We start from the raw sequence: 13,919 nt of genomic DNA, 5'->3' as shown, positions 1-13,919 counted from the left end.
GAAAGAATAGCAGACTGAAATTTTTCAAACCAAGCTCGGGGAGCTTGTTTAAGGCCATATAAAGCCTTCCGTAGCCGGCAAACATGACCAGATGAATGGGAAAGACCAGGAGGTGGTTGCATATAAACTTCTTCATGAAGATCCCCATGTAAGAAGGCATTTTTGACATCAAGTTGATAAAGAGGCCAGCTACGAGAGGCAGCAAGAGCAATAAGGATGCGAACAGAGGTCATCTTAGCAACAGGGGCGAATGTCTCCTCATAATCAATGCCATATTCTTGAGAGAACCCTCGAGCAACTAAACGGGCTTTATAGCGATCAATTGAGCCATCAGAATTTGTCTTGACTTTATAAATCCACTTACAACATATTGGAGTCTTGCCCGGCGGGAGAGGAACTAGTTCCCAAGTACCAGTACGATGAAGGGCAGTAAGTTCGGTGGTCATTGCATCTCGCCATTCAGGAATGGAAACGGCCTGGCGATATGTACGGGGTTCCTGGATATTAGAGATGGCTGCAAAGAAAGCATGATATCGTGGAGAAAAAGAAGGAGAGGCAAGACAACCAAAAAATTGTGTTGGGCGGCGAGTACGCAGTGGATAGCGACGCTCAGCAGTCGTTTGATCGTCGGAAGGAACAGTAATTGGTGGGTCGTCATGTGGTGCCGGTACTATAGAAACTTCTGCAGAAGACGAAGATTCAGTGGGCGGAGCGACAATTCGTTGGGGCTCTTCGGGAGAAGATGTGGTGGTCGACGAAGAATTAACAAGAAATGAAAGATCAATAACAGAAGGTGAAGAAACGGCAGAAGTATCAACGCTTAACTTAGATTGAGCATAATATGATACATGTTCAAGAAAAATGACATCTCGAGAAATTCGCATGCGGCGAGCAGTAGGATCATAACATCTGTACCCTTTATGCTCAAGACTATATCCTAAGAAAACACAAATTGACGATTTTGGAGTTAATTTGGTTCGTTCATGCGGAGGCAAAAGAACAAGACAAGTACATCCAAAAACACGCAAATGAGTATAAGATGGTGATTTAGCATACAATCGCTCACTAGGAGAAACGCCGGAGAAAAGACTGGAGGGCATAATATTAATCAGATAAACTGCGGTAGAAACCGCATCTGCCCAAAATTGTTTAGGCACAGACCCATCAATTAGAAGAGATCGAGCGGTTTCAAGGATATGTCGGTGTTTACGCTCAGCAACACCATTCTGTTGAGGAGTATAAGGACAAGAGAGTTGTGGCAAAGTACCATGCTTAGCGAGAAGTTGGCGAAATTCATTTGAAAGATACTCGCCACCAGAATCAGAGCGGAAAGTTTTAATAGTGGCACCAAATTGAGTTTGAACCATGGCAGCGAAATTTTGATACAGTTGAAAAAGTTCAGATTTGTTATGCATAAAATAAACCCAGGTAAAGTGTGAGTAATCGTCAATGAAAATAACATAATATTTATTTCCAACACGAGTTGATATAGGCGCAGGTCCCCAAACATCAGAGTGAATAAGATCAAATGGTGCACTTGAAATAGAATTGCTAACAGGAAAAGTTTTAACGGAATGTTTAGCAAGTTTGCATCCAATGCAAGAAACAGATTCGGAATTAAAAACAGGACCTAATACACCACTACGAACTAAAACAGTAAACTTATCAGAAGAAAGATGACCGAGACGACGATGCCAGAGATCAGAATTTGAAGTTGTAGCAATATTTGCTGAATTAATTTTAGGAGGAAGATGCAGATAGTCCATGTAGTACAGGCAGTCACGTCTATGACCCTGTCCAATCAAAGTCCCGGTCCGACGATCCTGCACAAGACAAGAAGAAGAATCAAAGGTCACTGTGCAATCATGATCAGTAATTTGGCTGACAGATAGTAAGTTAAGAGAAAGTCGAGGTATATGTAGGACAGAGGGAATAGTAAAGCGTCCTGAAGTATCAGATTTAGGTGAAACAACGCCACTATTATTGACAGAAAGAGAGGTACCATCAGCAGTAAAAATATGTGAAGGTGAATTTAATTGAGAAGGTGAAGAAAGTAAAGAAGCATGTGGTGTCATATGAAATGATGCGCCTGAGTCTAAAATCCAGGAATGTTCCGAAGTACCTCCAGGACCAGTCATACCAAAACCTGATGGCGTAGATGAAAAGATAGAGGGGGACTGCCCTGACGAAGTGGATGGAGTCAATTGGTGTTGCTGAAACATCTGCAGTAGTTGAGGAAGACTCAATTGAATAGTTGAAGGTTGCTGCTCTGTAGATGACGCGTTGTTGACCGGAGGAACAGAAGGAGCAGATGCAACAGTAGGCATATTACGAGAGGATCGTAAATGCTGATCTGCCCATTTCTTTTTCCGGCAATCTTGAATTGAGTGACCCCAAAGATGACAGTAACGACATTGAATGCTTCGTTTGTCTTTTCTAGTACCAGGATTTGGAATGTAACTAGAAGGCGGTTGATGATAAGTAGGCGCTGGCACGGGAGGTGGACTTGCAGGACCATGAGCAGCAAGAACGTTAGGCATTGCGGAAGAAGAGGAACTCAAAACTCGAAGACGTGTCTCCTCAGCAATCAATTCCGCGAGAGCCACATCAATAGTAGGGAAGGGAGTTCGATGGAGTAGTTGGCCACGTAATGCTTCAAACTCAGGTCGTAGGCGCATAAGAAACTGGAACAATCGTTGTTGATCACGCACCTGCTTTTGCTTGACAGTACACTGACAAGCTGAGCAAGTGCGACACAAGGGTTCATCCATGGTCGCCAGTTGACGCCAACGAGCCTGCATAAAACTGTAAAACTCTTGGATACTACGCTCACCTTGATGAGCCATGGAGATCTCTTGAAACTCAGCATATGATTGAGCATAACTAGACTGCTCATACATCTGCCGAAGAAGAGACCACATCTGGTGAGCGGTGGACAAATTGATAAGCTGCATCCGAATGTCTATGTTTACCGATGTAGAAATAATTCCACGAGCACGTCGATCAGCAACGAGCCAGTCCTTGAGTTTGGAATCATCGGTTGGTGGACCAGCACCATCAATATGTCCAGTAAGATCGAGAGCATCAAACAAGAGTTGAATGGACACCGACCATTCACGATAATTAGGCCCGGAGAGTTTAACATCGAGCTGGGCAATAGTCGATGCAGGAACCTGTACAGGCGGCATTGATGGAGGTGTCGGTGTAGGAACCTGTACAGGCGGCATCGATGGAGGTGCGGATGTCATGACAGAATTAGGTCGAGAGATACCGGCGGCGATCTTGTGACGACGAGCTTTTGCGTATTAAGCTAGTCGCGCTCTGATACCATGAAACAAAGAATAATTGGAGAAGAAAATATATTTCTTTCTGATTTAATAAATTACAAAAGACCTCTTTATATAAACAGAGATCAAGCTAATACATGGTGAGTTGTGAATTGGTAAGAAAACTAATATAGTATACACTAATATAAGGAATGCATAATCTCCTGTACAAAGAAATATTTATATAAAGTAACAGATAGGACTAAGCTTAATTATTTAATTAATTAAAACTGTATAAAACATGCATATTTAATTATTTACCTTTGGACTTCAACAGTATTAATTTGTATGTTACAAGGTATTAATAACAGCCACAAATCCTCCATTGATTAACTTCGATCACATATTAATTAATTAGTAGAAAAACTACATGCGTACGTACGTACATAGGAGGACACATGATTCAAATCTCACATGATTCAAATCTCCAGTGAAGACGCAATTTGATATTTTTCAATATCAAATTAAAAGTCATCAAATCTACAGCACCCCCGAGAAAAATTAATACAAGGAAAAAACAATTAGGCTACATACTATCTGAAAGAAGTAGAAACTCTGGAATAGCTTTAACACTTCCGTTCATGTGGGTATGAAATCATGTGAACCATACTATGTAACTAAAATAGACTGATCTAATGAAAGATAATTTAGTAATATAAGGTAATAATTAGTAATGTTAGTTAATTATGATCTTGACAACAAACATAATGCATGCATGTGTTAAGTATTAATTAATGAAGATACATGCAGTTTCCTTTCTTTCCTCTCTCATTCTAACCACCCATCAAATTTGATCGGTGGTTAGAAAATTAGAAGCACAAGAACTATTGTGTCATATATATATATATATATATATATATAATTACCATACTTTTCTGAAATCTTGGGTTAACTGTTCAAATTAATTGAACTTTAATTGTGATAACAACGAGCATGTTTGACTGGACCCGGTCAGAATATAGGTTAGACACCTCACCATCTTAGTTAATTCATATAAAGAAGATGTAACAGCTAGGTAGCTAGCTTATTAGTTATAATATATATATGATCGATCCACACACATGTACATTATGTATGTTTGGTAGCATATATTGCCTAACTTGTGATTACTAAAGCTCCTTATATATATGCCATAAATTATCACATCACAAGCTTTTGTGAAGGATAGGAACTGTGGGGGGGAGAGGTAGAGATGAGAGGATTGGAGAGGAGAGGGGTGAGGCAGTATAACAGATCCAACGTGCCTCGCATGCGGTGGACGGAGGAGCTCCACCGCCGCTTCGCTGATGCCGTCGATTCCCTCGGAGGACCAAACAGTATGTTTTCATTACCAACCTTTTGAGAGATTAGTATATATGTAGTTGCTCTTCTTTTCATGTTTGCTCTCTCTCTCTCTCTCTCTCTCTCTCTCTCTCTCTTAAAACTCAAAATATGCGTACACTTACACATGAGAAACCAAAATAATAAGAGAAGTCCTCAATCAATTGATAGAGCTTAATTTTAAATGGTTTGTACTTCTCTCTCTCTCTCTCTCTCTCTCTCTCTCTCTCTCTCTCTATCTATCTATCTATCTATCTATCTAAACTCGCGATTGTTTACATGCATACACTTACATAAAAGAAAAGAAAAGAAAAGAAAATAACTTCTCTTCAGAAATGAAAAAGAAATGGAATAACGCCGTCGACCAATTCTCAACTAGTAGAACTTCAATTTGAAGCTCAACGTTTTCATAGAGCCAGGTCTTATATATATACATATACTGCTGCAACATGAAATAATTAAGTTTCTTCTGCAGAAAAAAAGGAACCTGAAACTGTGTACTAGCTAGGTGCTTGAGCATATAGATATGAATATATATGTATGTTTGATCCAATCGAAGTGTAGTTATGTAATATAATTAAGAGCCACATAATAAAATTAATTATTATTATTATTATTATCATTATGCTATCCAAAAAATTGTATATGTGTGTACGCGCGTTGTCATAATAATGGTAAAGGTAAGCTAAATAGAGCTAAAAGAAATTAAGGATAATTTTTTCCTTGGAGGAATTAATAGGGAGGGTGCTAATATTGGTGTACATAGATAAAAGAAGAAATTATTGATAAATATTTCTTATCACTGCCTATGATAATTATCTTTAGATCAATTACCTAATATTAGCGTACATGGAACAAGAAATTCTTGACTAAATAGTTCTCAATAGTGACTATATATGAAAAGTTCAGATTGATATCCTAGTATTAGTGTAGATAGATAAAGAAATTATTGGCTAATTAATATTAGCATGAAATAATCCCTCGTGTAGGAGCAGTAACATTATTATATAGGTAAAAATGCATAGAACTTATCTAAACTATATATAGACCATTTTGATTGGATTATCCGACCTTTCAAAATTTTAAATTTGATGCCCAATCTTTCAATTTGTTTGATTTAAGTCATTTGAATTCGGACACCAAGTTTAAGCTAACTACTTAAAAAGAATTACATTTGCATAAATTGCATAAAATATATATGTTAATTAAATCTGTAAAGATGAACAACATATTCAAATATTCGGAGTTAAAGAGTTATTAACTGACTGAAATCAAATACATTAAAAGGTTATATAGCAAAATCAAAATACGAATGATGTACAGTTGAGGAGGTAAGTTATATACATTTTTACCTATTATATGTACATGCAATTAACCAAGATCAACTACTATTGATTGCACCTTAATTAATTACCATGCTATACTCGTAAACTTCATTTACTAATTACACCAGTATGCTTGTCTTTTATTTGACTATCAGTTCTACTGCGCCGCGTTATCAGATGTGGGATTGATTTTTCAAATTTGAAAACTATACTACTGTATCACAAAATGACTAATATAATGAGGAAAAGTTAGAACAAGTACTTAAGAAACTCTGAAATGCGTGAATTAATTCATCTTAATTTTCTGATGCTTGATCATTGCCTTCTTGTTATTGCAGAAGCGACGCCTAAGCGAATTTTGCAGCTGATGGCTGTGAAGGGAGTCAACATATCTCATATTAAAAGCCATCTGCAGGTAAATTCTCCCAATACAAGATATCAAAAAGAAATCTTCTTCTAGCTAATTAATTGGCTCACAATGAGAATTAATTAACCATGCTCTTTTTTTCCTTTTTCTTTTTTTTTTTTTCTGATAACAGCTCAGAGAAAGAAATTAATGCTGTGACAATTCTTATAAAACACATGAAAATAACTTACTGACTCATCTAACTTGCTATTTCCTATCGATTTCAGATGTACAGAAGCATGTGTAGCACTTCCACACTTCAAAACCTCATATCCACAGAGCAAGACCGAGTTCGGCACGACAATTTCCACAATTACACTTCTGAAAGCCACCACAGAGACCCAGTACAACTCAATTTCCTCCTCAGTTGCAACCACTCCTACCAAATGTGGGTATTAATTAAGTTTCAACTTATCCCTTCTTTACAAGAATAAATTAAGAAGTTTTATATATTTCCTAGTACCCTTGAGTTACGAAGAAAGAATCTCTCCATCTACTCTAAATTCTCTCTGCTGGAATATTTACAGACCATCAATTGACAAAGTCTTGAGAGATTGGGCAGCAAAGAACAGAGAATTTAATCCGCGAAATGGCTGCTTTGGGACAGGAGATCAGGTTCAATTGCCCACCACTTTAAAAAGTTTAATCAGTAAAATAGACGCATTACGGTTTCTGTAATTGCAACATATTATTAGCTACTAATTTTGCATCCATGCTGCAGCTGTTTCAGCTGATATGCAATCACCAGAAGCCTCAGAGAGAACTGAACTATGAGCTTTCTCTCTCTTCCTTGGTGCATCGGATGCCGAAGAGTTGCGAAGAAACAAGTGAGGTCGGGTCGAGCATCGAGTTCGATACGAGTGAAGACGTTCCTATATGCAGAAAGAAGAGCATTGAGTATCCGAATTGCATTGCAAATACAACTGCTGCAAAGAACGGAATCAATTTAGAGTTGACAATCTCCTCGCCTGGTTGTTCTTGATCGGTTGTTTCATTATTTGTTCGAGTAGAGAAAAATATTGATGGCACAGTAGGATACAGATGTATAGAGAGAAAATACGTTGAAGTGCATGAAAGTTGTCAGCAGAGTTAGCTTGTATTATGATATGCCGTGTTTTTGGACCTGTCGTATAGCATAGTGTTATTTTCTGAAGTGTCATCTGAGAATATTGGGAGGAAAAGTTTGTAACAAAATCTTCTCTCAACAGTTTTTCTATGTAGCGGATAGATGGTCAGATCTTTTAGATCTCAATAGCTCATTTTTGCCTTCTATGCAGCAAAAAATCCAAGTTTTTCATTTTGTCAGATGCTGTGCTAGCTAGTAATTACTGCAAATAGAGGCAGATGCAGAAGCAGGACAGAGATAAAAGCTTTGAGTATATGCTTTTACTGATTGAGAGAGAGAGAGAGAGATGAAGATAAGTCGATCTTATGATGTCCTGGTACAGAAATGGCATCTCAAGATTGATCTACAAGAGGTATTTTATGTTAGTGTTAATATTATATCAGTGATTTTCCAACGACCCGACCCGCTAGCAACAATAACTCGTTGGGCCCAAACCACCGGCCCAAAATGCTTAAGCCCAGTTATTATTACTAGTGTGTAGGTCTCATATAAACTGATCGGAATCAGTATCCCATCCGATGTGGGACTATTGGGGGCGTTACAAACTCCCCCTGTTTAGACCCTGACGTCCTCGTCGGGTCCAAACCAGATCACAGACAGACAAACCAGGACCATTACCAGGCGATGTGAGATTCTAGAGGTGGCTCCTACGGGTTCAAGAGGTGGCTCCCACCAAACCCGTTGGTGTAGCACTTTGTCCCGCATAGCACTTAGTTCTCACACTTCCGGCTGGTATTCGTCTCTGATACCAATTGCAACAAACCGGGCGTTACAAAAATTTTAACGACCCGACCCGCTAGTAACAATAACTCGTTGGGCCCAAACTATCGGCCCAAAATGCTTAAGCCGGGTTATTATTACTAGCGTGTAGGTCTCATATAAACTGATCGGAATCAATATCCCATCCGATGTGGGACTATTGGGAGCGTTACAAACTCCCCCTGTTTAGACCCTGACGTCCTCGTCGGGTCCAAACCAGATCACAGACAGACAAACCAGGACCATTACCAGGCGATGTGAGATTCTAGAGGTGGCTCCTACGGGTTCAAGAGGTGGCTCCCACCAAACCCGTTGGTGTAGCACTTTGTCCCGCATAGCACTTAGTTCTCACACTTCCGGCTGGTATTCGGCTCTGATACCAATTTTAACGACCCGACCCGCTAGCAACAATAACTCGTTGAGCCCAAACTATCAGCCCAAAATGCTTAAGCCGGGTTATTATTACTAGCGTGTAGGTCTCATATAAACTGATCGGAATCAGTATCCCATCCGATGTGGGACTATTGGGAGCGTTACAGATTTAAAACTTCAGTTTACTCTATGGGCTTCCTCGGCAGCTTAGTTCCACATTGAAAATCAAAAGCTTGTTGTTACTCTTTATATACTCACTTGCCCTCAAGCTAGTTACTTAGGAAAATATGAGAGTAAAGTTCTTGACTAAAAACACGCATGGCACAAACACGAGTCGGGTCGAGCGGGTGGCAGTGCGTGCGGTCTTTGGACCCATTGCCAGAGCTTCGCACGTGGAGGACAGTACTTTCACAGGCTCATTCGATCTTTTCGTTTTACATTTCAGAGTCATTTGAGGTAATTAAGTTTAGAAACGGCACAAAACAACAGCAGGTATAAAAGTTTTCTGACACTGACACTAAAGACTCATATTTCCGTCACTTCACCGTTTTGAGGTTTTTGCTGGACCAACTTTGCATTGATACACTGAATTCGGCAACTCTAAGCTGTTTCGACACGACTCTGAAAACCAGAAAACATAAAAAGTCGGTGGCTACGGTGAATTGCCAGACTTCTAGAAGCACCAGAGGTGTAAACGAGCATCTTGTGGGTCGCACCATAACTTCCCAATCCATTGTCCTTACTAATTTTACACAATGATTTCACAAATTTCTATTTAATCACTGTAAATACAATTGAGTCACCTGCTGTACACCAATGCATCACGAAGATGGACTCCAAAATTCGACAATATTCATCAACTTATTCTGCTCCTCATTCACTGACAAAAAAGATCGCCTAAACCATACTCAAGCAGGTTTAAAGGGGGACTTATCGCCGTTCCAGTGTAGCCATACAATCATTTTATTAAACAAGAACATCACAAAGAAACACACTATACTCACTGAAGAGGTAATAACTGATTACTACATCACTCTTCAAAAATTACATTATATGGAGCAAAAACATTTAAAAAAAGATTAAAACAAGATAGGAGTATTTATAAACAACAGATTAGGAACACTTATTCATCTCTCCAGGAATTATTGTTGCAACCTGCATACTTTCCTGGGCCCTGGGGCGCTCGTTATGAATAAATAGTCACCACTAAACAAAAGAATAGCCTCTGTACAATATCTTGGACTCTTTTTTCACCAGCATAACTTTGACAACCATCACAAAAATACAGCAGCATTTCAAAAGAGCAGATTATTCAAAAAGTTCCTGCGAGGAAGTGACAGGATGCTTAGTCTTCCAGATGATGAAATTCTAATAACCTAATTGTCACAAAAAAGAACCATTTCTAAGAGTAGATTATGCAACCAATTAAAACATCAGATGATTTCTAATAAGCCTGATGTTATAACAACCAAGGATTTAAGTGCCTATCGGCATGGGTCGTATTCACCATACCGTATTGTGCCAGTAAGATATCGACACGATACAGTACTCGTGCCGATGGCACAGATCAAAATCAGCACAGATCAAAACCCTCTATTCTTTAAATTAGTAAGTAATTTTCTCAATAAAATTTAAAATATTTGATAAAAATATATAATAATCAGTTGAAGTATTTTATTACCGAAGAAAATAAATAGTTCATGCCATTATTTGTCGGCACGCTCGTAGACATGCACCATGCCATACCATGCTAGCAAATTTCCGGCACGATCTCATACCACGGCACTTAAATCCTTAATACCAACATACACTTTCTAAAATTTTCTACAGTTATGATTATGTGGAAATTTTATTTTAGGTAGTTGTCATGACACACAAGGTAGACGGCCATTATCCCAGCCACATAAACCGACGGGTATAGAAAGTCGTAAAACTTTGTAAGGGGACAAAATGTTCTCCTTTCTAAAGGAAACAGCAAGTTTAACCTGTTATGGGTAAAAATCGATATTCACTTTTCACACTTTAGAGGAAGAGGAGGGAGGGGGGGGACACAAAGAGAGAGAGAGACCTGTTTCTGGTAGCAAAAATGTTTCCTTCGATATAAACATTCAAGATAGACTGCGATTGAGCAAATTCTGAAAGGAAATGTACAAATCCTTGTTTTCTGTACCAAAAATCTCTTCTGCCTTCTCTAGAGTTTCCTGCAAAATTGTCAAAATCTTGTTATTATGGTGACTAAAGTAGTTGAGTAGTTGGCAAAGAAAATGCAAACTATAGAAATCATACCTCACGCGATTGTTTGTTTGCATTGAGCTCCTTAATGTTGGCCAAAAATGCAGCAAACTGTTCATAAGAGAGATGGGTCCTGGAATGTATTACCAGAAAAATAGTAAGCAAATTACATCGGCATGCTTTTAGAAAATGCATCGTACAATTACCAACCTAGCTTGCCGAAAGAATTCCTTCCCATCTATTCGAGGACGTCCTATAAGTATAACAATTAGATTTCAGCGACAATCAAATAAACCAAATAAGCAATAAGAATTTCATAGATGTAATGTTGGTGTATAGGACCTGAGAAAGACGGCCTCTTCGGGGGAGAGGTGGGTGCTGAGGATCGTTGACTCGACAGGTACCGCGGTGAAATTGTTGAGGTGCCTTCAAAACGGGATTTCGTAGGTGAAGTTGAACCAGACAAGACATTGGGGGACGAACCTGCAGTGGAGAATCCTCGAGGAGACCCGCCAGTGGATGAGAATTTGGGAGTCGAAGTGGGTGTCAGCCGTGGAGTGATGTATGGTGTGATAGAGAACTTGTATGCTGAGGGTCCAGATGCTTTAAGAATACATGGTTTCATCTTTTATTACGCATTTTAAGAGATACAAGAGTGTGAAAAAAGTTAAGATAATGTAAGGATATTCTTATACCATCTTGGGTGACTCCCCGGTTACTACAGAGCCATTGGTGAGATCAGCTACACTATGACTGCTGGAAATCCCATCTTCATTACACACCATTCACAAAGAGAACAAGCTTAAAACCCAGAAAATTTTGAGCTATTCAAGTAAGAGCAGCACTCAACTCTTCATAGAGGAAGAAGTGTGAGCAAATGCATATGTAATACTTAATTAAGAGGTATAGTACCTTTCCAAGAAGCGACTCGGGCAACAGTATGATCATGGGCCTCAATATTAGCTGCTTCAGATTTTTGCTGCCAAATGATAGAAATATCAAATTCATACTCTCTGCAGACAGCAGATGTAGACAAGGGAGAAAGGAATCTCAGATAAGAAGAGAAATTAGTACAAATAAACCAGTCTCACCATTAGATTATCATCGCTCAATGATTGCATCAGCTGCTTCTTGAATGTCTCCAACTGCATAAATAATAAACATTAACCAGCAATATTACTATCCTAGTCATCTTCAGTTGAAGAAAAAGAATGAAATTTAAATTCATCCAAATTGAGATAATATAATGTTACCTCTCATTTAATGGAATGAGTATTCTCAGCGCTCAAAAAGAACCAAATTTACACCCAGTGATTATCACATAAATTGGATATAGAACTTCTAATTTATAGGTTAAATATCAACTTAGATCAGGGATTTGTTATCATTCTGTACCATGGTACAAAGCATGCACATGACAGTGGATAAAGTTGGTCCCTTGCCAGTTGCCACTAGTCATGGCCAGTATAAATTATAAACAATGATGGCTGGTGTTTGCGGCACCTAAACCTCTTTACGCAGATTCAATGTTCTAAAGTGATAAAGCAAATCTATATATATAAAATATGCTCTCAAAATACTGAAATAATTCCACCTTTCCACTAGATAAGTTTTAAAAGAGCATTTTGCTTTAGGACTTGCTCATTAGGCTCTCAGAGGAATTTTTCGTTTGACTACAGAGAGACAAGACTATAGCATGAATCCCCATGACTTGCTAGGGAATACATCATATTTATCCTTCTCAATTCATTCTTAATCCTTCCCATTTTTTCTCTCTATTTCTTACCAATACTATTACTTTCTCTTCTTTATTCCGCCAAAAGACAATTCTGCTATAAATACAGTTGAAAAATGTCAATTCTACTATAAATTCAGTCAAATACTGATGTTATACAAGCCATAAGATGAACAATTATGAATGATACAATAACTAATACTAAATACATCACACTTTACTTCACATTCATATGGCAGATCACTGTGTCGCTAAATCAACAGCTGATCATCCTCTACATTTAGTTAATTCCACAATCATAGGGAAAAACATAATCTCCACTTGACAACCAAGTATTTGCAAATTTCACAAGCAAATTTCTTAAGCAGTAGCAAGTAAAGATCGCACCTTTGCCAAATCCCTACCCAGTTTCTTCGACGTCGTAGTCAGCATATCCCGCTCCTTCACGAGCTTAGCCTACAATCAAACCACAGCAACACCCAACACAGTCATACATCAGCAACGCTAACCAAAGCAAATCAAATCCCCCACGGGGAAGGAACTCGGAGAGCGAGGAGGACGAAGGCGCTCACGTTCTCCTCGAGCGCGGCCCCGAGGCGCGCGTCGGACTCGTGGACGAGGCGGTCGAGGTGGGCGACCCTGTCGCGGAGCTCGGCGATGGCGCTGTCGCGGTCGGCGATGCTGCGGCGCAGGCGCGCGCACTCGGACTCGAGGCGGCTGACGCGGGAGGCGATCGCCATGGACGTGATCTTGCGCGCGAGGTCGAGCTGGTCGTAGGGGTCGGTGGGGATCACCGCGAGGATCTCGTCGGGGAGGTGGAAGTCCACCCCGTTCTGCGCCATCGACGAGGAGGAGGATGAGGAACCCTAACACCAGCTCTTCGATCGGGGAATGGGACCTTAATTAGGGTTAGGGTTAAGAGCTTTGCAAGGGAGGAGGCGGAGGAGGGGGTCTTCGCCTCCGGTAGCTGAGAGAGAGAGAGAGAGAGAGAGAGAGAGCGCGCAAGACGGGTTGGAATCTAATAACAGAGAAATTATTTCACTGGACCTGGTCCACCATGTCAGCCAAGAACCGGTCCCCATTTTATTTTTTTTCAATCTAAAAAAATTCCTATCTTAATGTGCATTATTATTATATATTAGACATAGACATTCTATAAAATCTATATACTCTACCTAGTAGTTTTTAGCTATTTTTTTAATAAAAAAAATTTCGGGCCATCAGATTTTTATTTTTTTTTTTTCTAATAGCAGCCACCGTTTATAACATATCTGGTAACCAAAAATAATTAGAACTTTTGCTATAATGAGAAGCAAGA

The 13,919-nt window shown here is 39.3% G+C and overlaps 3 protein-coding genes across 3 annotated transcripts; 1 reads left to right on the top strand and 2 right to left on the bottom strand.

The window, feature by feature from the left end:
- LOC109720129 lies at nucleotides 1,728-3,263 on the bottom strand. The gene is made up of 2 exons (XM_020247012.1): nucleotides 2,123-3,263; nucleotides 1,728-1,823 (listed from the first exon to the last, which is right to left on the bottom strand). The coding sequence occupies exons 1-2, from the start codon at nucleotides 3,246-3,248 to the stop codon at nucleotides 1,786-1,788; spliced, it is 1,164 nt and encodes a 387-aa protein (XP_020102601.1). The 5' UTR covers nucleotides 3,249-3,263; the 3' UTR covers nucleotides 1,728-1,785.
- On the top strand, nucleotides 4,418-7,682 carry LOC109720608 (transcription repressor KAN1-like). Its single transcript, XM_020247839.1, has 5 exons — nucleotides 4,418-4,642; nucleotides 6,310-6,386; nucleotides 6,605-6,765; nucleotides 6,905-6,992; nucleotides 7,099-7,682. The coding sequence occupies exons 1-5, from the start codon at nucleotides 4,519-4,521 to the stop codon at nucleotides 7,357-7,359; spliced, it is 711 nt and encodes a 236-aa protein (XP_020103428.1). The 5' UTR covers nucleotides 4,418-4,518; the 3' UTR covers nucleotides 7,360-7,682.
- LOC109719982 (uncharacterized protein At4g15545-like) lies at nucleotides 9,574-13,579 on the bottom strand. Its single transcript, XM_020246839.1, has 10 exons — nucleotides 13,174-13,579; nucleotides 12,989-13,057; nucleotides 11,958-12,011; nucleotides 11,779-11,845; nucleotides 11,562-11,635; nucleotides 11,209-11,491; nucleotides 11,077-11,119; nucleotides 10,921-10,999; nucleotides 10,703-10,835; nucleotides 9,574-9,957 (listed from the first exon to the last, which is right to left on the bottom strand). Exons 1-9 carry the CDS (start codon nucleotides 13,441-13,443, stop codon nucleotides 10,743-10,745), a joined length of 1,032 nt encoding a protein of 343 aa, XP_020102428.1. The 5' UTR covers nucleotides 13,444-13,579; the 3' UTR covers nucleotides 9,574-9,957; nucleotides 10,703-10,742.

Source organism: Ananas comosus, linkage group 14 (genome assembly GCF_001540865.1).
Source record: "Ananas comosus cultivar F153 linkage group 14, ASM154086v1, whole genome shotgun sequence".
Taxonomy (NCBI): Eukaryota; Viridiplantae; Streptophyta; class Magnoliopsida; order Poales; family Bromeliaceae; genus Ananas; species Ananas comosus.
Note: the sequence above shows the minus strand (reverse complement) of the source record. Positions and strands in the feature narration are given on the sequence as shown.